Source organism: Pelodiscus sinensis, chromosome 19 (genome assembly GCF_052426305.1).
Source record: "Pelodiscus sinensis isolate ZL-2025 chromosome 19, ASM5242630v1, whole genome shotgun sequence".
NCBI lineage: Eukaryota > Metazoa > Chordata > Testudines > Trionychidae > Pelodiscus > Pelodiscus sinensis.
Window position 1 is genome coordinate 14864274 of NC_143070.1, and position 26905 is coordinate 14891178.

At 52.5% G+C, this 26905-nt stretch overlaps 2 protein-coding genes across 2 annotated transcripts; both read left to right on the top strand.

The window, feature by feature from the left end:
• The first annotated feature begins 1053 nt into the window (after nucleotides 1-1053).
• On the top strand, nucleotides 1054-25185 carry LOC112547226 (C-type lectin domain family 2 member D-like). Its single transcript, XM_089770610.1, has 6 exons — nucleotides 1054-1372; nucleotides 11935-12064; nucleotides 14015-14116; nucleotides 19185-19366; nucleotides 21508-21611; nucleotides 21817-25185. Exons 2-6 carry the CDS (start codon nucleotides 12046-12048, stop codon nucleotides 21965-21967), a joined length of 558 nt encoding a protein of 185 aa, XP_089626736.1. The 5' UTR covers nucleotides 1054-1372; nucleotides 11935-12045; the 3' UTR covers nucleotides 21968-25185.
• On the top strand, nucleotides 1483-9912 carry LOC149522203 (uncharacterized). The gene is made up of 3 exons (XM_089771502.1): nucleotides 1483-4827; nucleotides 5082-5936; nucleotides 9331-9912. The coding sequence occupies exons 1-3, from the start codon at nucleotides 4354-4356 to the stop codon at nucleotides 9910-9912; spliced, it is 1911 nt and encodes a 636-aa protein (XP_089627628.1). The 5' UTR covers nucleotides 1483-4353.
• Nucleotides 25186-26905: the final 1720 nt, after the last annotated feature.

Sequence of the window (26905 nt, forward strand, 5' to 3'; positions counted from 1 at the left end):
ACTACAAAGGGAAGGCTCAGAACTGTCATTCATGCTTAAATTTGACACTTTACCACCGAGGGTCTCAACAAACGTGCTAATTACCTTACCTATTACAAAGATAGCTTCCCCAATTATCACCTCTAATATCATTAGCTCACAGACATTAACCTCCTCCTCACCCCCCCCCCAGTCTCCCCTCTGTTCTGAAATTTGATTTGTCCTTTTTATATGTGTTCATTTTTTTTATTGTATCCCTTTGGTATATATGCTCATGCCAATTTTCTTCCACAGTTTCATCTGAGAAAGTGGGTCTGGCCCAGGAAAGTTCATCACCTAATAAACCAGCAGCTACGTCTACACTGGCATGATTTTCCAGAAATGCTTTTAATGGAAAAGTTTTCTGTTAAAAGCATTTTCGGAAGAGCATCTAGATTGGCAGGACGCTTTTCCACAAAAGCATTTTTTGTGGAAAAGTGTCCGTGGCCAATCTAGATGCGCTTTTCCGCAAAAAAGCCCCGATGGCCATTTTCGCGATCGGGTCTTTTTTGCAGAAAACAAATCTCTGCTGTCTACACTGGCCCTTTTGCGCAAAATTTTTTTAAAAAAAGACTTTTGCCGGGAGCAGCATAGTATTTCCGCAAAAGCAGTGACAATCTTACATGAGATCGTCAATGCTTTTGTGGATATTCAAGCGGCCAGTGTAGACAGCTGGCAAGTTTTTTCCGCAAAAGCAGATGATTTTGTGGAAAAACTTGCCAGTCTAGACACAGCCATCTTGTTAGTCTTTAATGTGCTGAATAATCCTGTCTTTTGTTAGGGCTACTTCCCCTCTGATACTATTTGCCAAGGAGCAAAACTATCATTGCAAGCAGGGGAGTGCAACTCAGGGAACCAGGGCAGTGAAGAAAACACACACGGGACATATGAGACTTCGCGTCCTCTGCTCTGCCCCTTTGCTCCCTTTTTAACACAGCTGTAAAATGTAGGCAGCGGAAATTGACGCGTCCTGTGGGCAGGGCGACGGGCGGGGTTTCCGCAGAGCTACTAGCGTGCTCCGTGCCCCTAAATTGTCCCTACTGGCAGGGTCCTGTGTAAATCTCTGAGATCCCATCGGCTCCTCTGTCCCAAGGGCTTCAGAGATCCGACCTGTCCCTCCCCCTCTTCCCTCCCCTAGGGCCTGGCTATCGCAGGGGGGCCCGTAGCTCTCGGCCGCCGCGCAACACTATAAGCAGCTGAAGCTTCTTTGAATTTCGCGGGCAGCGATGCCGCCTCCCCGCGCAGCGGCAGAGGGCTGGAGCGGAGCCATCGCTCCGGCCGGGCCGCTTCGGGGGCTGCTGCCCTCGGCCCCCCGGCTTTGCGCTGGGGCGCGGCGGCGCCCATGGAGGGAGCGGTGAGCGCAGCGCGACACAGCCCCGGGGTGGGGGAGGAGAGATTTACTGGGAGGGGACTCACGGGGGGGGGGGGGGATCGCGGGGGCCCCAGAATAATGGGGGGGGGGGGATTTGTTTGTATTTGGGGCTGGGACCGAGCTACCGGGGGCTGAGCCCCGTTTGGGGCGGGCGTGGCCTGGGGGGCTGCCCCACCAGCAGGGAGGGAGGCGAGACCCACACAGAGGGGGGGCTGTATTGGGGAGCGGCGGATCTCGGGGCGCCCGGCCCCAGCTGCTCCCCTCTTTGGCTGGGTAGCGAGGGCGGGGTCGGTGCGTGGTTTTTTGGGTCTGCTACGACGGGGCCGCCCTTTCACTGCGCCTCTGGGGGAGGAGAGGCAGAATTTCACGCTGTCACAAACGCACCTTGCAGGGGCGGGGCTGCAGTTCCGCCCGGGCCCGCTAGAGGTCGCTGTGGCGCCGGGACCCGCCCAGCTGCGTTCTGGTGCTGACAGGCAGGTGCACGGATCTCAGGTCCCTGCCCGCTCCTCTGGCTGCAGCCGCCTCCGGCCCTCTGTGCATGGGGGAGAACCTGGAGCCCCAGGCGGCCGCCCCTTTTCTGGCTCCTCCAGAACCTCTTCCTGAGATGCCGGCTGCACTTCCCCGTCGCTTATTTCTCTCCCCGTTTCCCCCCATCCTGCTCCCCACAAAGTCCTGAGAACATCTTGTCACTTTGCTCCTGGCCAAAGCTGCCATCAATCACACCGGGTGGGGGGGTGGGGGGGGGGGCTCAGTGACAGGTGAAATCAGGAGGTGCAGAAATAAGGCCCCCTCTCTGGGCAGAGTCCCCCTGGGGGTGTTCACTGGCTCCTTGCACAGGGTGGAGGTTCCCTGCTCAATGTACCCCTCCTACTTTCCTTGTTTTAAACCAGTGACTTGCAGCCTGATCCTCTTTTGTATTAGTGTTCCCCAAATAATCAGTTGAGTCCTGGCCCCAGTGGTCACTCTACCAAGGCTGGGGAAGGGGCCTTTAGAAGTGGGTGGGGTTTTTCCCTCCCACCTCTCAGAACTCAAATAGTGTGTGGTCAGTGTGGACGGGGCCGGGCCTTGGTGTGCAGGTGGGGTGAGAAACCAACCCCGTTCCCAGCCGGCCTCTGTCCCCTGGGCTGCTGTGCCCTTCCTTCTAACCTAGCAACTGTCACAACTTGGTTCAGTGAAGTGGTGGGGGCCCCAAAGGGTTAAAGCCGACTACCCAGTGAAAACTACAGGATGATGGTGAAACAAATGATTTTTTTTTATTAGACAGAATGGTCTTTATCAAAAATCAAGTGACTTTCAAATGAGTTTTAAAACAAGCAATTGCCTAACGCTTTTACAGGAGGGGAAAACTGGACCAAACTGCACTCAACTGATTACATACTCAGTGATTACAATTCGATTATATCAAATCACTCTCTCATTCATTTAAGGCAGAGCAGCATGCAAGCAAAAAATACAAAAAACAAAGCCAATATAATGATAATAAAAACTCCACCCACGGCCAGTCCCTCTATGGTTATTTTTGGGCGGCTGGTGGAGTTAGTCATTGATTTATTTCTATAACTTAACAACTCCTGGGTTTCTATTTTCTAACACTTATACTTGGCCTTAATGCAACACTATTATACAACATGGCTGTGTCTACACTGGCATGAATTTCCGGAAATGCTTAAAACAGAATAGTTTTTGTTATAAGTATTTCCGGAAAAAGAGCGTCTACATTGGCAGGCTGCTTTTCCGGAAAAGCCCTTTTTCCGGAAAAGCATCTGTGGCCAATGTAGATGCACTTTTCCGGAAAAGAGCCCCGATCGTCATTTTCGTGATCGGGGCTTTTTTCCAGAAAAGACTACTGGGCTGTCTACACTGGCCCTTTTCCAGAATAGTGTTCCGGAATAAGGACTTATGCCCGAGCAGGAGCAGCGTAGCTTTTCCGGAATATCGGCTGATTTTGTACAGTAGAGCGTTGTTGCTTTTCCGGAAATTCAAGGGCCAGTGTAGACAGCTCGCAGCTTATTCCGGAAAAGCGGCTGATTTTCCGGAATAAGTGGCCCTGTGTAGACACAGCCCACAAGATTATACAATTTACACAGTGTGGTTAATAAGACTCAGTTACACTTTACAGCAGTGGTCCCCAACCATTTGAGGTTGCCGGGTGCCAGGGGGCGTGGCCGTTCGCCCGCCGGGCGCCCGGGGACGGGGCCCCCCATTGTGCACCCGGGCGCCCGGGGGCGTGGCCGTTCGCCCACCGGGCACCCGGGGGCGGGGCCCCCCATGCCACATTCCCAGGGCTGCCCCCCCCAAGCGCCGCACGCCCGGGGCCGGCGCTTGCGCTCTCCACCCCCAAAGCACCGCACGCCCAGGGCCTGTGCTCCCCCCATTCACCGTGCCCAGAGCGCGGGTGGCCAATCTGCGGCGTCCCCGGGGCCGGCACTCACCGTGCGCCATGTGCCCAGGGCCGGCTCCAGCACCACGCATGCGCCACGTGCCCAGGGCCAGGCCAGCCTTGAGCACTTGGCGGGCGCACACAAATGCCCCCGCGGGCACCATGTTGGGGACCACTGCTTTACAGAATTACACAGTGAGATTAACACAATTCAACTATTAACCAAACTAGTAACTAAGGGTACGTCTACACTACAGCACTAGTTCGAACTAACGCGTCTAGAACTAAAAACTAGTTCGAATTAGCGTTTTGCTAGTTCGAACTAGCGCGTCCACACTGATTGGACGCAGGGGGCATTTAAGGGCAGCTGAAACCGGTTCTGGCAGGGCATCAGGTCAGCAGTTGCTTTGTGTGGCTGCTGTCTGAGGCTATCTGAGGCTTGTGCTTAAAGGGACCCCCCTGGACAGCCGGTTCTCAGCTTTTCCTGCTTGCTTGCCAACCTCGCCGAGGGACAGCAAAGCGTCGGTCTCTGTGCCCGTCTGTGTCGGTGCTTCCCTTCGGGGGGGCCGCCGCAGGTGGCAACATGGAGCCCCGGCTCGCCCTGCACCTTCTGGTGCACGTTCTGGACTTGCTGCTGCAAGCCTGCCAGCAATGGCTCGAGGCTGCCTGGCACCACCTGGGGAACGTCAGCCCCCTGCCTCTCCACCTGGCCACCCTGGGGGCCGTGGAGGAGCCGCGGCGGCGCCCCGGCACCGGCGTGCCCCGCCGCATCTGGCGTCTGGACACCAGCAGCGACTGGTGGGACCGCATCGTCCTGGAGCACTGGGACGACCGAAGGTGGACCCAGAACTTTAGGATGAGGAGGGACACCTTCCTGGAGCTCTGCGAGTGGCTCGTCCCTGCCCTGCAAAGAAGGGACACTCGCATGAGGCCCGCCATCCCCCTCCAGAAGCGGGTGGCCATCGCCCTCTGGAAGCTCTCCACGCCGGACAGCTACCGATCCATCGGGAACCAGTTCGGCGTGGGGAGATCCACCGTCGGAGCAGTGCTCATGCAGGTACGGCGCTCGTCGGCCACCGAGCCGGGGGGGAGGGGGGTTGCGAGGAGGGGATGGGCCGCCCCAGGGACAAAGGGGGGGGCGGGAGGAGGCGAAAGCGCCCCGCACCGGAGGGGTCGGGCTGTCCCGGCCGTACTACACGCCGCCAGGGGGGTTGCTTCCGGGAGTGGGGCGCGGGGCACTGCCAGGGCACGCACACTCCCAGCCACCCGGGCGCCCCACTGATTGGCGCTTTGCTGTGTCTCTCTCCGCAGGTGGTCAAGGCCATCAACCGGGTGCTGCTCCGCAGGGTGGTCCGCCTCGCCGACCCGGACGCCGTCATCCGGGGATTCGGCGCCCTCGGCTTCCCCAACTGCGGGGGGGCCATCGACGGGACGCACATCCCCATCCGTGCCCCGGAACACCAGGCGTCCCGTTATGTGAACCGCAAGGGGTACTTCTCCGTCATCCTGCAGGCCGTGTGTGACCACCGGGGACAGTTCACGGACATAAATGTGGGCTGGTCCGGCAAAGCACACGACGCACGGGTGTACCGGAACTCCTCCGTGTGCCAGCGGCTGCAGGACGGGACCTTCTTCCCCGACCGCCACATCAGGGTCGGGGACGTGGACATGCCCGTCTGCCTGGTGGGGGATGCCGCCTACCCACTGCAGCCGTGGCTCATGAAGCCCTACAAGGGGCACCTCAATCCCTCCCACCAGGCCTTCAATGCCAGGCTGACCAGGGCCCGCATCGTGGTGGAGGGGGCCTTCGGGCGACTGAAAGCCCACTTTCGATGCCTCCTCACCCGTCTGGACCTGGCCGAGCACAACATCCCTCCCGTGGTGGCGGCATGTTGTGTGCTCCACAATTTGTGTGAGCGGAAGGGGGAGGCTTTCCTGCCAGCCTGGATGGCTGAGGCTGACCGCATGGCTGGACACTACGGTCAGCCCCGCACCGCCGCCGACCGGGAAGCCCAGCGGGGGGGCCATCCGGATCCGGGAAGCCCTGCGGGAGAGCTTCCAGGTGGAGGAGGAGGAGGACTGACCTCTCCCTGCATGCCCCACCGGGGCCTTCTTCCACCCCACCCCCCCTTTCCCCTCCCTACCTACTGTCAAATAAAGACACCTGTTTTTCAAACAAAAACGTCTGTTTATTTCACAGAACTGGGGTGGGGGAGGGAGGAATGAAGGTGGGAGAAGGGAGGGGGAAACCTGGGATGAGGGAGCTGGAAGGGGAGGGGAGGGAAGGGAGGAAGGGAAAGGAAAGCTCAGGGGTGGGAGTCCGGCTGCCTCTCCCGTCTCGCCACACTGCGGGTCTGGGGGCGTCGGTGGGGAATGGTTGTGGAGGGGGGGGCAGAGGGGACAGGGGGTGTGGAGGAAGCAGGAGCGGAAGCAGGAGCGGAAGCAGGAGGAGCAGGGGGAGCAAGAGGGGGAGCAGGGGGAGGAGGAAATGGAAAGCGGTCCAGCAGGCTCTGGAGGTGGCCTCGCAGGGCACGGCCCTGCTCCTCCAGGGCCTCCAGACTCCTCCGGCGCAGCCTGAGGTCCTCCTGGACCCAGTGGTCCTGGAGACGGAGCTGTCGGTCCAGGAACCGGAGATGCCGTCTCTGGTAGTCCTCCTGGTTCCTGGCTGTCCTGCTTGCCCGGGCGTGGGCGGCTGCTGCAGGCGGTGTGGTGCACCCTGCAGGCCCAGGTGCTGCGGCTGTGGTGCAAGAAGACCAGCGGTCAATTACCCCAGGGGCCCAGGTGTGTGAAACCCAGCTCCCCTCTGCAAGGCCAGGGCCCCTGCAGGATCCCCAGCTGCTGCTCCGTGGTGGGCAAGGCCCAGGCGCACGGCCCTGGGGCTCCCTCTCGCCCCAGCCCCCCGTACACATAAGGGGAACACGAGGGTACTCACAGGTGGACGCCTCCCCGGCCTCTGACGATGCAGGCGAGCGGGTCTGTGGCGTGCCTCGGGGGTCCCGGGTCCTGGGCAGGCTGGCGGCAGGCTCCTGGCTCTCAGAGCCCTCTTCCTCCTCCTCCGTGTCCAGGAGCGGTCCCTCTGCCCCGGGGTCAATCACGTCCCGGGGGGCAGGGACGGCATGAGGCCCCAGGATGCGGTCCAGGGCATGGAAGTGGGGGCAGGCCTCCGGGTCAGCCCCTGGCAGGCAGGCCCGGGAGTAGGACTGCCGCAAGTCCTTTATTTTGCAGCGCACCTGCTCCCGGCTGCGCTGGTGGCCCCTGGCGGCCAGGCTGGCAGCCATGCGTCCATAGACGGCCGCGTTCCGGTGGCTAGTGCGGAGATCGTGGACATTGGAGGCTTCCCCCCAAACCTCGATGAGGTCCACGATCTCCGCACTTGACCAGGCGGGCGCCCGCCTTTTGCGCCCTCGGGCAGGCTCCCGGGAGCCGCCAGGCTGGTCCTGGGGAGCAGTGGAGGGCTGGGAGCCCTCGGATGGCTGGCTCATCCTGTGGCAGGTGCAGGCTGTGCAGGCACGGGTGCTTGCAGCCTTGCAACTGGCACAAAGTGAGTAGCCAGCCCGTGGCCCTTTAAGGGCTCCGGGGCCGGGATGGGGGCAATAGAGTTTCCCTGGTGTTGGCCAGAGTGGCCACCAGGGAAACCTGGGAAGCCTTAGCCTCCCACTAGTTCGAACTAAAGGGCTACACAGCCCTTAGTTCGAACTAGCTAGTTCGAACTAGGCATTAGTCCTCGTAAAATGAGGTTTACCTAGTTCGAACTAAGAGCTCCGTTAGTTCGAATTAAGTTCGAACTAACGGAGCGCTAGTGTAGTGCCTAGGAAAGTTAGTTCGAACTAACGTCCGTTAGTTCGAACTAACTTTCTAGTGTAGACATACCCATATATATTTAAGTGATACTTACAAATCCAGCAACGGTAACAGCATAAAAACACACAAGAACTCGGAGCATGCTCAGGACTCGCGCACTCCTGTTTTTAACTTGGAGGAGTTGGGAGACAGCCTCAGGGTGATCAATCCTTCAGCCGGGCAAACAAAAAAGACACATGCCCTCAACACTCGGAACAAAGGGGTTGAGGGTGTTTATACCATAACCTGATGTCCGGTACCATATTAGGGTCTGTTCTTGGGCAGGGCCGGATAGGCTGGTAATGTGCAATATTGCCCTATAGGATTTTTCATGATGCCCGCCTGGTGGCCCCATGGACAGTGCCTGATGCGGGCATGGTCAGTGTGTGTGACAGTTGTCTTATCTCCTTATGTCTACTTCAAGGACCAGCCAACAGAGTCTTATCTATCTCTTGCAGCTGTGCTCTCTTCTCATGCTCACCTCCCTGTTCTTTGATGCCTACAAGGCATCACTTCCATTCACTGAAAGCTGCATTGTGCACTTGCAAGTTATGCTTTCTCAGAGTGTGTGGGCGGCCTACATTTTCTGTGAGGGGCCTTTGTGTGGCAGAATGGGCACTGTGCGCGTGAGGCTGTGGTCAAAAGGACCTGCTCTGCAACAGCAATGAACTACTCAGTGCCTGGCTGCGCCACCCAGCGCCCTGCCAGCTGGGAACACCCCACCCTGGCCATGCAGCCCATGGGGAATTGCCCACTGCTGGGCGGGTTGTGCTGGAGTCACGGAGCAAGGGGTGCCTCAGCCCCGGCTGTAGCTGTTGGCTGTGCAGCAGTGCCACCTCTGTGGGGCTCTGGGCTGAGACTGACTCAGACTTGTAGGAAAACGTGTTCATGCAGATGGGTGAGGTAAGGGGGATAATTGCCCAGGCCCAGTGCTGCAGGGACAGCAGCAGCTAGGGTTGCCAGATGGTTTCAAAAAAAATACCAGACAAAAACTTGATAAAAATTTGTTGAAGGGGGAAAAAAAAAGCGCCCGGGAGTAACCAGGGAGACCTGGCCGGGCGGGGTGGGATGTGGGAGGTTGGGCTGAAATGCAGTTGCGGCTCCTTTAATTGCCACATGTCCCGAGCAGGCTTCTGTCGGGTGACAAGCCTGGCCCAGGAATAGCAGAAAAACTTCCTTAATTAGAAAAACTTCCTTATTTTCTCAATTTGTTTACCAGACACAAACTCCAAATACTCGACTGTCTGGTTCAATACCAGATACCTGGCAGCCCCAGCAGCAGTTCCTCTTCCCACTTAAATCCAGCAGCTCCTCTTTGAACTTTTGTGGGAACGGTGCCTTCCCTGTAGGAGCTGGGGGGAGGGGGGCAGCTCCCTGGTATGGCCCTGCTGAGGGCTGCCTGCCCTCAGCCCCTCCCATTCCAGGGGCCTGGTGGCCTTTGCCCAGAGACTTCTGAGCACAGAGCGACCCAGCCCCATAGAGACGGGGGTAGGGAGAAGCAGGAACAGGATCCAGCCCTGCCTAGACCCCAGAGTGGGCGTGATTTGCTGGGTGGGGGAAACTGACTCCTCCCCCCCCCATGTCCATGTATGTGTGTTTGTGGGGGGGGGCAGGAGATCACTTGGACCCCCGGAAAAATGAGTGGAGGGGGGTTGTTTCCACACTGGGCTGAAATGGCCAGTGCCATGAGATAGACAGGTGAGACCGCATAATTATGCAGTTTTGGGATGATCAGCAGTGGCTGCAAACCCCTCCCGTGAAAGTGGCTCTCACGCAGGCCAGTTTGCGAATGGCTTTCCCTCGCCCGGACACACAAGAATACCCACGTGAGGCCAGCTCTGACAATGGAGAAGCAAGTGGCAATTGCCCTGCAGAAGCTGGCAACGCCAGATGCCACTGGTCAGCTGGGAATCAGTTGGCAGTAGGGAAGTGGACAGTGGCAGCTGTTGTAATCCACATAGCCAAGGCGATCAGCGCCCTTCTGCCTCGGAGGGTTGTGACTGTGGGAAATGTGGGGGACATCGTGGCTGGCTTTGCAGTGATGGGGTTCCCTAACTGTGATGGGGCGATAGGATGCACGTCCCCATCTTGGCCCCTGACCCACCTTGCCAAGGAGTGCATACAGCGCAAGTGGTGCTTTTCGATGGTGCTACAGGTGCTCATGGATCACAAGGGTCCTTTCACCAACATCAGCGTGGGATGGTCGGGAAAGATGCACGATGCACAAATCTTTGGGAGCGCCTGTTTTTCAGAAAGCTGCAAGCTGGAATTTTCCCAGAGCAAACAATTACTGTACTATTAGACACATGCAACTACCAAGAGCAGGGCTGCTCAATGTTGGAAGCCCCGGGGGCCACAATGATACTCACAGCACATGCCACAGGCTACGACTGAAGTGTGGTTGTATAGACATGAAAATATACATGCAAAGACTTTCTTTTACACCTACAGGAATGAATACAAAGATTAAGGCAAGACTACACAACACGTAGGTCCCATTTAAATCAGTTCTGCTGATATGAATAAAATGCAATATTTACCCAATTGCCACCCATGTGACAGCACTTTTCATGAGCAATGACAGTCCAGGAATTTAACTAGTAAAACACATCTCAACAGAAGACCATTCTATTGACTGCTTTTTTGTTTTGGCTCCCACCCGTGGGCCACAAACAAATGGCCAGCAGGCCAGATGCGGCCCAGGAGCTGTGTGTTGCATAGTCCTGACCAAGAGTGATCTTTGGCCTACCCCTTGCTTCCAGGGCTCATGAAGCTGTACGCAGGCAGCCTGGGAAGGTTTTATGCTGGGATTGGTGGCTGAGGCAAAGAGCCTAGACGTTAATTATGAGCAGCCAGACCCCAGGACAGCAAGGAGAGCACACTGAAGGGCACTGCAAATTAGAGAGGCTTTGAAAAACGGCTTTGTGAAAAGGCAGACAGTGATGACAGTCATGCCTGCTGCTATGAACAAGGTGCCCCATCTGTTGTGTGCTTGCTGGTAGACTCTGTAAACTCCCCCTCCTTAAGCGCAATTCATAAAGATAGTGTTATTGAGAAATCATGGAGTGGGGAGGGGTTGTTTTTTAGGGAACACAAGCAGGTACAGAAAAAGCGTTCAGGGCAGGAGCTTCAGGGATGGGAGAAGAGAATAGAAAGTGGCCTATTTCAGGTGTGAGAAAGACAGCCTCTTGCTCCGGGATACATCTCTGTTGGTCAAATGTAAGCTTGCCCTTGACTTCTCCTCCTCCCCTTTGCCCTGCATTCGAGGGTGCCTGGGAGAGGGGGCTATGGAACTTTGTGAGAAGGGAATGTGGGGCCTCCAAGGCCAAGAGCCCTGTCTAGGATAGTGCGCAGCATGTTCCCCGATGCACCCCCTTACAGCAGGTGCATCAGTGAGCCTGGCCCAGCTCATCCAGCTGTTTGGCTACCACAGATCTGAAGGTGAAATCTTAGCAGGGATGACATGTTCAAGGAACAAATGCAATCCACCTGCTTGGACAGGGAGTGTCAAGGCTGTTCTCCATTCTGGCATGACAAATGCAGAAGTGGGGACCCACAAAAGCACCCCAAGACCTGGTCTCTACTGCCTTTGGTACAAAAACCTCCCTCCAAAATCCTAATACCCAGACTTTGGAGAAATCCGATGCCATCACCCAAATAATGTCCATGAAAACCAGGGATGAGATCACTTGGGAAAACTCCTCCCTCAGGTAAAACTTTCCCCCTGCCCCAACCACCTTTTTACATGGAGTTGGGAAAAACAGAGGGAATTTTCAGACAGCAATGGACTCTGCCCTTATAACTGGGCACTGAGTCAAAGGACACAACAATCAACTAGTACCAGTTAATTAAAAAAAGAAACAAACTTTTATTATCAAAACAAAGCTACAGTTGCAAGCATAGTAAAGTGGCTAGATGGGAAGAACCACCAGTTGATATACTCATGGGAAATCTCTGGGTTAAAACTTAGTTACAGAGAAAGACCAAACTCTTAACCAGCTCAGGCATTATTTCCAAGTTCCCAAACCAGGAAAACAACAAATCCTGATGGACTAGCTAAACTTTTTCCTACTTACACCTTGTCAGAAGTGCGTCCTTGGAGAGAGAAGTGTCTCTCATGTCCTTTAATCTTGGAAGAAACTGCTCTGCTTTTCAAATGAGGAAAAAATAGACTCCTTTGCCCCAGTTTGAAATTCCTACCTTCTTTGTTATTGGCTGACCAGATACCTGGCTAGAGACAGAATTAACTCCTTAGTCACAAGGTGCTGGTCAGCACTCCTGATTAAGACAGGGAGCAATTTAAGTGAGTAAAACTCTGCTGCAGGAGATGCGAGTGGAGCGTGGGAATGGAAAAGCAAGCAGGGAACGTGACATGAAGAACAGAAGAAAGTCTTGACGGCCATGGTGGAGCTGATAACATGCATGGCAGACTCATATGACAGCCAGATTCACAGGTACCGCTTCCATTGCATGCTAGCCCACATTCCCTTCTCGCTAAGTTCCATAGCCTCCTCTCCCTGGGGCCCTAGAGGGATTAGGGTTGATTTTAAGGGGAGCCTCACATTCATATCTCAGGGATGTGCCCCAGCACTAGAGGCTGTTTGTCAGTCTCACATGCATGCGTGATTACTGAACAGGGGGCTTGCAATACACTGCTGTCCCTTCTCTGCTCCCGCCCTGATTTCTTTTTCTGACCCTTCTTTCTTATGTTCCCTAAATAACAATGCATGATTTCCCAACAACTGTAACTTTTGTGTTGCATGAGGGGGGTTTACAGGTGTTGAGGCTGTTCCCCACTTTGGCACTCCAAGGCTATGTCTACACTCGAGGCTTCTTGCGCGAGTAAAATGCAAATAAGGCTAAGCGTGGAATATTGCCGAGCCTCATTTGCATACTTAATGAGCCACCATTTTTTTCAGAAGAGGCTCTTGCACAAGAAGAAGAGTCTACACTGCCCCCTCTTGCGCGATGCCGTTACACCTATTACTTTTCAGCCTTAGAGTTTGTAAAGTCAGATATAAGTTAGATTTAATATTGTAACTGGTGTGTGTGTTTCTCTCCCCTTGTACGGTTACTACCTAGGAACAACTTTCATTGCTAAGCTGGTTGCTTTTCACTTTCCCCTCCCCAGGGCTGTTGTTGGGTTCCCCATTCACGCTGCAACAATGTTCCTTGCATCTAAGCTACAGCCCCCATGGTACCCAAAAATCCTGTGGGGTTTGCTCACCAAGGGGGTTACCTGCAGAGTGGTTGTGGTGTGGGAATGGGATAGGGAGGTGCTGAACCTGGGGGCTTATGAGGGTGGCAACTTAAAGTGCTGTTAAACTAGCCCATGGAGTCCAAAGGCGCAGGAGGGTCACAACTTGGCATTGCTGTGCAACCAGCCTGCTGAGTCCAGGGACAGATAAGGACTCAGCTGCTGAGTGCTGATTAACCCGCCTCTCAGACTGCTGTGGTAGTAGGTGTGTCTGTGTGTTCCTCTCATTTTAGTGCAGGAAGAGCCCAGCCCTGGGGAACCTAGAACCTGCAGGAGAGCCCCATTGGGAGGGAATTGGCAGAAGGGAGAAATATAGCCCCCATGGGAACACAAATAACACAAGCAGCACATTAATAGAATTATAACACCCCTGCCCCCCTGAAGAATAACCCTAATAAAGAAGCATGCCCAAAAGTAACGGGCAAATCTGGTAACAGCTATTACAGCAAGAGGGAATCGAAAAGAGGTGCATCCAGAGTGCCACGCCGGGGGCGAACACGGGCCATGCAAGCCAACAGTCCCAGCTGCCTTTTCTGTCCCATATGTTATTACACAGAGGCTACATCTACACTGGCACCCTTTTCCGGAAATGCTTAAAATGGAAACTTTTCCATTATAAGCATTTTTGGAAAAAGTGCATCTACATTGGCAGGATGCTTTTCCGGAAAAGCGTCCGTGGCCAATCTAGACGCGCTTTTCCGCAAAAAAGCCCTGATCATCATTTTCGCGATCGGGGCTTTTTTGCGGAAAAGAAATATCTGCTGTCTACACTGGCCCTTTTCTGAAACAGATTTCTGGAAAAGGACTTTTGCTTGAATGGGAGCAGCATAGTTTTTCCGGAAAAACACTGACGATTTTACATTAGATCGTCAGTGCTTTTCTGGATATTCAAGGGGCCAATGTAGACAGCTGGCAAGTTATTCCGGAAGAGTTGCTGATTTTCCAAAATAGCTGGCCAGTGTAGACACAGCCAGACTGTTTGTCCTGCCCCCCTCACTGAGCCACGCAGGAGTAAGTGAGAGTCTCCTTTGCAGCCTGAGTGTGTAGAGAGCAGGGACAGAACCATTATAGAAATCAAGAATGGGGTGGGTCAGATCAGAGCCCCATGGCAACAGTTCTGGTCTCACTGATGGGTTTTATCTTCCAGATAATGGGGCTCAACCTGTGCTATGGAAACATCCAGGTGTCCTCGCAGGTGTAATTGGGGCTGCAGTGGTTGTCATTATTGCTTTAGCAGCAGCTCTGGGAGGTAAGTTCCCACCCCTTGAAGATTCAGTCTTGGAGCATGGTGCTTTCTGCCTTGGTGATGACTATCTCCTATCTGTAGTAGGGACCTTGAAAGGTCATTGAGTCCAGTTGCTGGACTTCACAGCAGGACTAAGTACCATCCTTTACAGATTTTTAACCACAGATCTCTAAATGGCCTCCTTAAGGATTGAACTCACAACTCTAGGTTTAGCAGGTGAATGCTTAAACCACTAAGCTATCCCTCCCTTGCAGTGCCTGCTCCTGGGTTCTTGTAGACAAGAGAGTTTTATAATGTCTGATGTACGTAATGGGTAGTGTGAGAATAAATGTTAAGCAGCGTTAACTTTGCTGGCCACCCTTCTCTGGTTAGCAGGGAGAAACAGTCTTCTAGGCCCGTGCTAAAGATGCATCAGGTGGACACTGCATGTGTCTGTATCTGACATTAACATAGACACAGATTAGATGGATCCTTGTGATTCAGAATGATCACACCGCTGCTCTTAGGAGTAATTAGAATACAGATTCTATTATAAAGAAAATATGACGAATTAAAAGTTTGTATTAACAGAAGCTTTGTAGTGGAACTTTAAGCAACAGCAAGATGGGGTGTGGGCATATGTGTGCCTGTGTGTGTGAATATGCATATACCAGAATAATGTTATGATGGCAATAAATGTGGTGTTTTGCCTTCTCACCCTGGAAAGATATCCCATGAAATTCTTTCAAGGATAAAAATTGAGACAGGTTGAGGGTCCCCTTCCTGGCCTGTGGTACAGGTTTGCGGTTTTTGTATTGTATACTGTGTGCTGAAAATATTGTTAGTGAGGTTAAGAACTATTAGCAGGTCTCGACAATCTATGTAATCTACTCGCCCCGGGATTACAACCCAGAAGAGCCGAGTTCGGGTGATCTCCGCGTGCTGGTGAGCAGGGCTCACCATGGCTCAGCGAGCACTGACTATTAGTAAGTCCCAACAACTAATTGGTTAAACTAGGATGAGAAGTTGATAAACATTAGACATTTAAAATGTTAAAGGACCCGGAGGCGTGGGGGGTAGCTGTGGAACCCACCCTCCTGTAAATTGATAGTGGGACAAAGCCAGTGTCCGTGGAAAGGGGCTGATCAGCACAGAAAGCAGGATCAGGATCAGGCCCAGACAAGCAGGCAGGAAAGCTAGCGAGATTGGAAAACAGGTTCAGAGTCCTGAGAGCACAGTGGCAGGAGTAAAGGAAAGCAGTAAGTCCAGGCATTGGAAATTCAAATCCCTGGAATAAAATGTGGAGTGGTAACATCTGAATGAAAGAATTATTCCTTTTGGAGATGAGCAAGTATTTTAAGGAAAAAGGGCGAGATGTTAACTCTGCAGAGCCTGGAGGGAATGGAGACATCAGAATGTTGTAAAAAATGCTAAAAAGAAGAAAAGCGTGATAGGAAAAGAATTCTTGGTTTCTTTGCAGCCTTTCTAAAGGAAAAGTGGACACTTTTCCAAAGAAATGTCTGTAAATAAACCAGGCATAGAGACAATCTGATTTAATATTTGACTATGGACACGTTAGTTAAATTTGCTAAAAGAGCAGAAAGGGTTTCTATTGAGACTTGACCACCCAAATGTATAAAATGTGCACGATCTATGCACAGCTGTGTAAAAATAATTAAAGTAGTGTAAAGGAGATTAAATAAAGGAGAATGCATGCGTGTATGCATCTCTGTGAGATTTTTAAGACCTCCTTAAACACTTCTGTTTTGTAGGTTTGTAAAACTCTGTTTTGTAGGCTTCAGATGATTTGGTTTGCTTTGGTTTTTAATAAAGCCAATTCATTCAAAGTTGTAAAAGTGACAAGGCACTTTTTGCCAGACAAAGGAAACTAGTGTTGCTTGGCTTTTGGTATTCAACATGTAACCCTTAAGGTATCTCAATGCTTTATGAGGTTCAATATCTTCTTATAAACCAAGATATGACTGATACAAGGGGTAGCCAAAACCAAGAAAATGGGGAGAGATTCTGAATTTCTTGTTCAGTTACTACCTGAAAATAAAGGTAAAGGTTTGCAAAGTAGAGAAACTCACAAATTTTGCCACTGCACGGTTTACCCCTCTCTTCAGATAATTTATGAATATGTTGCCTAGGATTGGTCCAAAGTCAGACCCCTGGAGGACACCACTAGTTACCTCTCTCTATTCTGAAAACTGATTGGCTGCATCTAGACTGGCAAGATTTTGCGCAAATACTTTTGCGCAAAAGCATCCATGCCAGTGTAGATGCTCTCTTGCGCAAGAAAGCTCTGATGGCCATTTTAGCCATCGGGCTTTCTTGCGCAAGAAATTGACTTGTCTGTCTACATTGGCCCTCTTGCACAAGAATGCTTGCATAAGAGGGCTTATCCCTGAGTGGGAGAGTCAGAATATCTGCGCAAGAACCACTGATTTTGTAGAGTACAAAGTCAGTGTTCTTGCGCAAATACTCGCAGCCAGTGTAAACAGGCGGCAAGATTTTGCACAAAAGCGGCCGCTTTTGCGCAAAGTCTTGCCAGTCTAGACGCAGCCATCATGTATATCTTCTCTTTGTTTCCTGTCTCTTAACATTTACCAGTCCACGAAAGGACCTTTCCCCTTATCCCATGACAGTTTAGTTTGCTTAAGGGGGGGACCTTGTTAAAGGCTTTCTGGAAATCTAAATGCATTATATCCCCTGGATCCCTGTAGTGAGTCAGCGTGGGGCTCCCGCTGACCCTGAAAAGGAAATTCTCCCTAAGTGGGCTTGGCCAGAGCAACTCAGCCTCACCCACAGGAAGCAGAAAGGTGGGGCTGGGAGTATAAAAGGAGCTCAGCGCTCAGTTGGAACCCAACGGCCAAGCCAGCCAGATGCTCCAGCCGAGCGCCCTAGAAGAAAGGTCCGGCTGCCTCACCCAAGAAGGGAGGACAGGCAGGTACCGTCAGGTCCCCTGCCGGGCCCAGGAGACTGGATTGGGCGTCCTAGGCTGCTGCCAAGCCCCCATGACTGGTAAGGGGCATGTCAGTTGCTGACATGCCCTGAAGACTGGCCTGGGTGGCCCCAACCCCTGGCAGACCCAGGAGATTGGCCTGTGCTGTGGGGACCACTGATCAACCCCGACCTGGAGCCCATGGACACACGGCCAGCCCCACTGTCCCTGGCGGATCCTGAGAACCAGAGGCTGAGGCAGGTAGGTGGGAGAAGTGGGAAGCGGCCCAAGGACAGCCAACATTGGGTCGGTTGAGGAAATGGACGTCAACTGGTCTGTGTGTTGCGGTCAGGATCCCCACTGTCCCAGTGGCACCCCGCACTGCCACTGTTAGGGCCATGGGCTGGGACGCAGTGGAGTGGGTGGGCCTGCATCCCCCCCACCTCTTTCCTTGGGGGGCAGGTTTCCCCCCGAGACCTGACTAAGGGTGCGGCTTTTCTAAGCTGAGGCTCAGCCTGACTCCAGACCCGAACCCCTGAACTGCTTTTGGGGTTTGCTTCGGGCTAGGATCTGGACATTCAGACTACGGCTCAGCTGGGCTATAGGCCAGAGACCCCGCTTTTACCCACTGGTAGGCCAGTCCTGGAGCAGGGTTCCCTAGGCCCCCAAACTGGTCCGGCCACTGTCTGGTGAGGTAGCATGGCCTCCCTCCAGCCAGAGACACGTCCAGTCCCCTTCGTCCGAATGCTTGTTGACCCCCTCAAAGAATTCTAGTTGATTTAAGGTGTAAATGGTCTTTGGGAGCAAGCCCAGCAGCAGCAAATCCAGCAGCAGCAGCAAGCCCAGCAGGTCACGTCCACTTGTTGGGGTCTGATTCCCCCTAGTGGCCACTCCATGGAACTGGCTGAATTACTGCACCACTCTTAATCTTCTGTTGTATTCAGAGGAAATGCAACCCAACACCATGGGTGGGAGGAACAAGGGGCCCACCAGCAGCAGGTGGGGCCAAAGCCCCTGGGCATGGGGGAGTTAGTGGGGGAGGGAGGATGACACCAGCAACAAGGATCAGCCCCCAACACACCACACTCACCAGCAGTGGCAGAGGAAATGGAGCAACCCAGCCCCAGCTCTCTCTGCTATCCCGGGGCATTACTGGGTTGTCAGGTGTCCTGTATTCACCCAGACAGTCCAGTACTTTCACCTCCTGTCCGGTAAAAGAATTCAGAGAATACCAGACACCTAAAATGTTCAATATTTTCAGATTTTTTTCCCCAGCCAGGAGGCAAAAATGCCGGGCACCTGGCAACCCTACAAACACTCAGTGCCCGGCCTCCCTCCGCCCCCTCCCCCGGCTCCCAACACCCCCAGCCCTCCAACCCCAGACCCCATGCTTACCCAGGTCCTCAAGGTTGCCGGCACAAAATGTCTGCCAACCAATGACTTTGGTCTCCCCCCTCTTTTCCCCTTCAACAGAATTTTCTCCTAGTTTTTTTTGGGGGGGGGGGGAGGGAGGGGGCGCTAGTATTTTTGTTTCCACCATCTGGCAACCCTACAGAGGGGCAGGTCAGGATAGCCCATGTGCTCACCGGCGGGAAGCAGAGTGACACAACTGAGGGAACAGAACAGGCCACACCACCACTGCCGGCACCAGAACCCTGGCCAGTAGTCCCCTGGGCACATCGGCTGGTGGGAAGAGGGAGAAGACGGAGCAAAGGGAGGGAAGGGGTGGGGCAAGGTTGGGAGCAGCAGAGGGCGGAGCAGATGAAGGGAATGGCAGGGTCTGGGGGGCAGGGGATTTGTCTCTTCCTTGGGCTGGGTGAGGGTCACATGGTCTGTCCCCCCTCCCCTCATGTGCGTCCACGCCAGTCACCCCTCTGTGTGAACCTTTCTGCATTGAGGCCTGCATGGTGGAGGGAAGGGGGCAGAGTGCCCTGGGCAGGCTGTCCCCTCACCACCTACCAGGGTGTGTGTGTTGCCATTTGCTTTGAAGCAGCAGGTGCTGGCAGCTCTCAGAGAGCAGCCATGTAACCCACGGGTCTGATCTGTTCTCAGAGTCCCTGTGCTCCCGTGCCTGCTTGTTCTCCACTGAGAGATGGGAATGATCTCTCTCTCTCTCTCTCTCTCGTTCTCTCTCTCTTTTTCTCCTAGTGGAAAGATCTAAACATCCTCCTCCCTGCCCCCCTACTTCTCCTGGGTGCACAGAGAACTGGATCAGAATCCAGGGGAAATTCTACTATTTTTCGAATGCCGAAGGGAACTGGACCGACAGCCAGAAGAACTGCTCCTCACACGCTGCCTCCCTGGCCGCGATTGAGAGTCTGCAGCAGCTGGTGAGCCGCACGGACGCTTTGTGCAAAGCCTGGCGATCGCCGGCACCGCAGGCTGGGCTGAAGTCAGGCTGGGCCCAGCCCCTGAAGGACAGAGGGGAGTTGGGCGGGCCAGAGTTGGTGAGGTTTTGGCAGCCAAACCTTGGGTGGTCCTGGGGCTCCAGGCTCCCTGACTCTGAACGTGCTCAGAGCCCCAGTTTGAGACTCCCCCTGTGCAGGGCAGAGCCAGCTGCAGGCCCAGCAGTAAGGCCCGATGAAGAAATGGGCTTTAGGGACTGGTGCCTGGGGCCCCTTCAGCTTGGGGCCCTGGCTGCAGCCTGCAATGCCCGTGTTCTGGGCCATCCCCATCCCAGACCGCTCCACTCCCCTGAGGGACGTGCCTGGGAGCTGGGCTGGAGGGAGCGCATTGGGCTGGGGCCAGGTCACGCTATTTCGTAGCACCGCAGTGAATGCAGGGGTGGAGCATCCCCTGTTGCCAGTCCCAGTCCTCCCCTAAACCCTGGTAATCTCCCGGGCCCTGTCACTTGAGGAAAAGGGACTTGGAAGAGGGGATGGAGCAGGGGTGGGAAGAGGTGGGGTCAGATGGAGCCTGGAGTGCAGGAGAGAGCGGGGGTTGTCCTTGGTCCTGCATCTTCCTAGGGCAGGCACTAGGTAGGGTCCTATCTTAGCCCCCTCCCCAACTTCTTGCCCTGACCCCCTCCCCAAAGTGGAGGTTGCACAGAGACAGCGCTTGAATGAAATGTGTTACTTTTACCCTTGCTCCCCAGCTCCGCAAAGCCCCAGAGTTCCCCCATGGTTGGGGTGGGGACAGTTCACCCTGCCCTGTGCTCCCTGCCCTCCACTGCCCTGCCCTGGTGGCAGGGGTCTGTCTGCCCTCCTGTCAGGATTATGAGGGTTAGCCAGCATCCTGGGGTACCTCTAGACTACAGGGTTTTGTCGACAGTATCTGTCGACAAAACTTCTGTCGACGAAGAGCGTCTAGACACATTCAGTTCTGTCGACAAAGCAAGCTGCTTTGTCGACAAAACCCTGTAGTCTAGACACAACCCTACATGCAATAACACCTTCTGTCGACAGAAGGCGTTATGCCTCGTAAAATGAGGTTTACCAGCGTTGACAAAACTGCTGAGTTCTGTCGACATTACATCGACAGAACTCAGCGGTAGTGTAGATGCAGGTATAGTTTTGTCGACAAAGTCCACTTTTGTCGACAAAACTCTGTAGTCTAGACGTACCCCTGGGGATTAAGGAGTTAACTACACCTAGCCAGGTGGAGTGACCTGTAGGAATGTAGGTGGGACTTTCAAACTGGGACAAATGAATTTGGGTTTTTTCCTTTCTCCTTTTTTGTCTCTGGGGAGTCCTCTGCAGCTACAGTGGGGGACAGACATGTCTCTCTCTCTCTCCAAGAAACAATTCTTCTTTTTCTGTAAGTAGGGTAAAGTTTAGGTACTTTCGTTAGGCTTTATTGTTTTAAGGGTTGGTTATGGGATCTGAAAAATGGCACTGCTTAAGAGATGTTTGGATTTTCTTTTTAACTAAGTTCTAGCCCATGGTGTAATTCCTCCATGAACATATTTTGTTACCTTCCCATCTGATCCTTATGCTGCAACAGGAATATTGTTGTAATAATAAAAGTTTTTTCTTTTCTTTTTATTAACCTGGCATTGGTTAATTGTGTGCCTGATTTTTATAATAGGGGTGAGATTTCCCAAATGATCTTCCCCTAATCTCGTTATTAATATTTGGGTGGTGGCAGTGGAAGATTTATTCCCAAAATCTAGGGTTTTTAAGATTTTGGGGGAAGTTTTATACCAAAGCCTGGTAGATAAGGCTTTGGGGTACACTTGCTGGCCCCCACTTCTGCATTTATCATGCCAGAGTGGGGAAGGAGCCATGACACCTCCTCCCGCAGCTCCTTCTCCCCTCTGGACCTGCTGCACCCCAAGAAGGGGCCACTTGGCAGATAGTGACCTTGCTTCACCCAGTATGTGCCACAGCCCCAGGACCTGGTCGGCTGAAGGGTTAATACTGATCTGATCCCTTCACCCAGTAACAGTGAAAGAGGCCTCTGGAAATCCCCTGCTGCCAGAGGGGGGGAGCAGCAGAGTTGGACTAACAGCTGGTTTTGTTGGGTTTCTAAGCGCTCCCTGCTGCCCTACCCAGGCAGACTGGACCACTGGATCGGCCTCCGGAAGGACGCAGGCGGGGTCTGGAGATGGGTCAATGGCACCGAGTTCGATCATCGGTGAGTCTGTTTCTCTGCATTGGGTGGGAGTTGATGGAAATGCCCCACTGGCTGCTTTCACCTCCCCTCCTGCCTGGGGCAGTGTAGGGAGGGGGAGATCCTGAGGGGCTGTGAGTGCGGTAGCTCCCCTCCCTCTCCTGGGGTGTCTCCCCCGGTCTGTGCCTGGCACACACTGACTCTCGCTCCGACTGCCTCTGGCTTGCAGGTTTGAAATACAAGGGGGAGCCGACTGCGCCTACCTGGATGACGACCTCAACGTTAGCAGCTCCAGCTGCAGCACGCCGAGGAAATGGCTCTGTAGCAAACCTGATGCCCCTACCCAGGGAGAGGAGCGTGTCGTGGGAGGGAGATCATGAGCCCAAAGGAATCTGTTCCGGTTCCCTTCATGACCTCCGAGTGGAGGGTTAAGGCCCAGCTGGAGAAAGCAAACCCCAGTCCCACCCCTGGAGCCAAAACCCACCCACCCCCAGCCCGATCCTTCCTGGCCACCGGGAGTGTTGGGGTTGCCATGCTGTGGCCCGGGCTCCAGCCCTCCCTGGCAGCCAAGAAGCCCGACTGTAGTGCTGCAGCCCCAGCCCTCCCTGAAGGCTAGGAAGTCAGGCTGCTATGCTGTGTCTCCACCCTTCCCTAGCATCCAAGGAGCTAAGCTGCCATGTCACAACCACAGCCCTCCTGCCTGCCAGGCATGTAGGCAGTTTTGGGAAGGAAAGATTCAAAAAACATAAAGATCATGTGTTACGAGAGGAAGTGAACCGGGTAGTTAACCCAGTGCTACCAGGAATCAAGGGACGGTCACAGGAAGAGCAATTTACAGTTTAGAATGTGCATGCTATAACCCAACTGGGTAATGAGACACAACATTAAATTAATCAGCCTGTTGTGGTGTCCAACATGCTAGCCATTAGCCACATGCAGGTATTTGGCAAGCAGAGTGTGGCTAGTTGGCTTGGCCAGTGCAGCTCTTTGGCCAGTTGAGTGTGGCCTCAGAACTGGTTGGATTTTAAAAATGTTGGCTGTGTCTAGACTGGCAAGTTTTTCCGCAAAAGCAGCTGGTTTTGCGGAAAAACATGCCAGCTGTCTACACTGTCCGCTTGAATTTCTGCAAGAACACTGACTTCCTACTGTCTGAAATCAGTGCTTCTTGCGGAAATACTAAGCTACTCCTGTTCAGGCAAAAGTCCTTTTGCGCAAAGCTTTTGTGCAAAAGGGCCAGTGTAGACAGCTCAGATTTGTTTTGCGCAAAAAAGCCCCAATCGCGAAAATGGCGATTGAGGCTTTTTTGCGGAAAAGAGCATCTAGATTGGCACAGATGCTTTTCTGCAAAAAGTGCTTTTGTGGAAAAATATCTGTGCCAATCTAGACGCTCTTTTCCGCAAATGTTTTTACCGGAAAACTTTTCCGTTAAAAGCATTTGTGGAAAATCATGTCAGTCTAGACGTAGCCTGTTCAGTACAAGGATCAATATTGAGGAAAAAAAATGTTCTGCTCTTTATTTGTGGAATGTGTAGTCAACACAATAACGAAAGCATTATAATCCCACCTAATCAAAGATGAACAATTTGCGGAGTTGGTATTGTCCCAGATGTTTTCAAAAGTCAGAAAAGAAGTGATCCACATGTGTTGCTCCTTGTATGTCTCATTCACTATCTCAGTACCAGTGTGTGACTCAGACAACGAGATGTACAGACAGTTGGCGGCTGTCTGTTCCATTAACGACCCCAAAGCTAACATCGTCAGAGAATGTGTCACTTGTGAGGCTGACCAAACGGGAAAGTAAGATGGAGAGGATGACCTACTCTGGAATGGCCAATTTTGTGTGGCAACCAATCAAAAGAGGTTCCAGTGCGATTCCTGTAATTCTGGTCTGTATTTCCTCACTAGGATTGGAGTTAAAGGCATTGTTAGCTGGTAATGAGACCCATCTCATAGAAATTACTAATGATAAGGGTGAAGCCAAACAATCACCTTATTGGGGGGAGGGATAGCTCGGTGGCTTGCGCATAAGCCTACCAACTCCAGGATTGTGAGTTCAATTCTTGCAGAGAGGACTTGGGGCAAAAATTAGTCAGGGATGATACTTGGTCCTGCTTTGTGAAGGCAGGGGACTGGACTTGATGACCTTTCAAGGTCCCTTCCAGTTCTAGGAGATAAGCAATCTCCATTAATTTAATGAATGAGGGTGATGGGTCTTCAGCCACTCCTGTGGTGGATGTGGGATTAAAAGGATGAGTGATAGGCCAAGCATTTGCTGTTGGAATTATTTTCATTATTTTGGGATATACAGAATGTCACTCCACCAGGTGCAAGCAAAGATCTAGACAGGTACCTAACATAGATGACAGCAAATTCATAGATATGGTGCACATCCCAGAAAGGCACTAGAATATCTAAAGTGTCTGCTGTCTGATACACCTCCACCCCAAGCAGTGGACAATGACATTGAAATTGTCCCCACAAATCCCTGACCATTTACATCCATACCTGTGTGAAAGGGATCATTTTACAATCTCTCTGTCAAAGGGGGCCATGTACTCTGTAATCGCTTGCTTTATTATAGTAGTATTATTTGCTTATATGAAAGTAATTTGGCTGTAACGCAAGGGACCTACAGGCCATATCCTGTATGATAAGCTAAGGCAAAATTAGCATTTTTCTCTGGGACATTTCTCCCAGATAGTAGATATTCAGGATTTTGATTAGTTCAAGAAGTTAGGGAAGAAGAGGAGGAAAAAGAGCAGGAGGATTTGGGAGTTAAGATTAGTCTCTAAACTTTGTCTTTAAACTTTGTCTTTCCAATGGTCTCTTAGGCTAAGTCTACACTACATTTCTCTTTCGAAAGAGGAATGCAAATGAGGCCGATTGAAAATTCATATGAAGCGCAGATTTACAAATCTCACGCTTCATTTGCATAATTGTGTGAGAGCGCTTTTTTTGAAAGAGTTTTTCACAAAAAAACCGGCAGTTTAGATGGGGTTCTTTTGGAAAACAAACAAACTTTTTTTGAAAGAACCTGTACACCTAATTTTTTTTTCAGGAGTACGTTCTTTTGAAAAAGGTTTTGTTTTTGTTTTGTTTTCTTTTCAAGAGAACCCCATCTAGACTGCAGTTTCTTTTTTGAAAAACTCTTTTACGAAACAGCGCTCTCATGTGATTATGCAAATGAAGCACGAGATTTGTAAATCTGCGCTTCATTTGAATTTTCGATCGGCTTCCTTTACGTTCCTCTTTCAAAAGAGGAATGTAGTGTAGACATGCCCTGAGATTAATCTAGGTTTAAATCAGTCAGTTAAGTAAACTAAGCTAGCTTCAATACCTTATAGCATAAGCTTCTGCACCTCACACTCAAGAACTGAAAAACTCAGACCAGACCTATTTTGACATACTGGAGGCAACTCTTGGCTGTCGTTTCATATCACCATGTTATCGAGAACAAGTGTGAGTATATTAAACCACCGCTTATAGCTATAATCCCGTATGTATCTTAGACTGCTGATACTGCATTTGTAACCCTGATTGTATAACTCACGTTGCTATTTGATCTAGTCCATATATTTAAATAAAGTTTTCAACTGTTTTATCTGTGTGAACATCCTGTCATACCCCCAAGGATCTTCTGTACATTCTGTGCAGCCTGATTCTGGGACGAGAATCTTATTATCTTCTGCTCCGTTCAAATGGCAAGCCAACCACTACAAATAAATAATATTCACCCTCCTTAAATCAGGCAACAATAAGGAAACTAACGTTGGGCGTCCCAGTACTTCCAGGTCCTGTGGCAGCCGGGGAGAAAGGGAACTTTCCCCCACAGCCAGAGGTGTAGCAAGGGGGGAGGCGGGGAGAAGAGGGGTGCCATGCTGGGGTGGGTGCCAATTTAGCTGCCTGTGAATATCCCCTGCAGCACTGACTCCAACTTCCGCCCTCTCCCGGTCCAGCTGAAGGCTGGGGTGCAGCTGCAGGCTGGGCAGACCCCGGAGCTACCAAACTCTCACGAGCTGCAGGGGCAGTTGCAAGTGAGGGCTGACCCCTAGAGTTCAGCCTCCCCACTCGTTGGAGGGGAGTAAATGGAAACCGGGGCCAGCTCCTGGAGTCCCTTGTCTCTGTGAGGATCAGCTGCAAGAGCTGCGTCACACTCACCACTGGCCAGCTCCTTCCATGAACCCTTCACTACCCACCGCCATCCCTGACTCCTGCACCCTCACTCACAGCCCTGAGCCTACCCCCGATCCCAACCCCCTGCCTGGCTCCTTAACTCCCCCCGTGCTCCTCCAAACACCAACCCCCTGTCCCGAACCTCCCTCCTGACTCCAGAACCCCCTGCCCTGAGCCCCCCCTACATGTCCCGTCTCTCTGCTTCACAACACAAGCAAAGCCAGGGAACTTCCTTGGCGCTCTAGAGACCGGCTCCCACTCTAGCTACGCTGCAGCAGCTGCTCGCAACACAAGGCCACCCGGGACCTGCACAGCACCACCGTCATGCCGCCAGGCTCAGCACACAGGATGCACACAGCGCGCTGCCCCCGTATGGAGGGCAAGCAATTCTCTGGCCTCGGCCACTCACATCGGTGCGATTCATGGTCACCCTAAAGCACCGGGCCCCACTCGCCTTGCGGGCTGCAATCTCCCACTTCCCATGTGGCAGATTCTGCATTTGGCCAGACGGGAGCAGCATGGAGGGTCCAAGCCAAATCCTGTTGGCATGTTCCCCTCCCAACGCAGATTGGAATGTGTAAAGAACGTAAGGGCGGCCACACTGGGTCAGACCAAAGGTCCATCCAGTACAGGATCCTGTCTGCTGACAGTGGCCAATACCAGGTGTCCCAGAGGGCTAGGGGCACCATTCCTTACCCATCCTAGCTAATAGCCCTTAACGGACCTACCCTCCATGAATTTATCTAGCTCTATTTTGAACCCTGTTATAGTCCTCATCTTCACAACCTCTAGACACCTAGACACCTGTCAGGCATGGTCTAGAGCAGGCATGTCCAAAGTCCGGCCCGGGGGCCAATTGCGGCCCGTGTTCCAGTTTAATACGGCCCCCCAGGTAATTTGGCAATATCTATCTTTTATGGCCCCCAACGAATCCATATGTATTGAGATGAATACATTGTAAAATCTCAGTTAATGTCAGTTGGTCTAAATCAGTTATAAATATATTTGGACACAACATGTATACTTGGTGTTATGTTCCTGTTCATATTTTTTGAACTTAAAAGTTGACAGACAACCTTTATTACCAATAATATGTAATGTACTTTACAATGTTCCTGACATATATTTCAGCTTCCTGGATTTTT

Excerpts from the sequence above, each read along its gene's own strand:
- LOC149522203 (XM_089771502.1), top strand. The coding sequence starts at position 4,354 with ATGGAGCCCCGGCTCGCCCTGCACCTTCTGGTGCACGTTCTGGACTTG. Across the intron at positions 4,828-5,081 it reads TCGGAGCAGTGCTCATGCAG|GTGGTCAAGGCCATCAACCG; the intron begins GTACGGCGCTCG and ends CTCTCTCCGCAG. Across the intron at positions 5,937-9,330 it reads ACTGTCAAATAAAGACACCT|TTTTGGGATGATCAGCAGTG; the intron begins GTTTTTCAAACA and ends ATAATTATGCAG.
- LOC112547226 (XM_089770610.1), top strand. Across the intron at positions 19,367-21,507 it reads TTGAGAGTCTGCAGCAGCTG|CGCTCCCTGCTGCCCTACCC; the intron begins GTGAGCCGCACG and ends TGGGTTTCTAAG. Across the intron at positions 21,612-21,816 it reads GGCACCGAGTTCGATCATCG|GTTTGAAATACAAGGGGGAG; the intron begins GTGAGTCTGTTT and ends TCTGGCTTGCAG.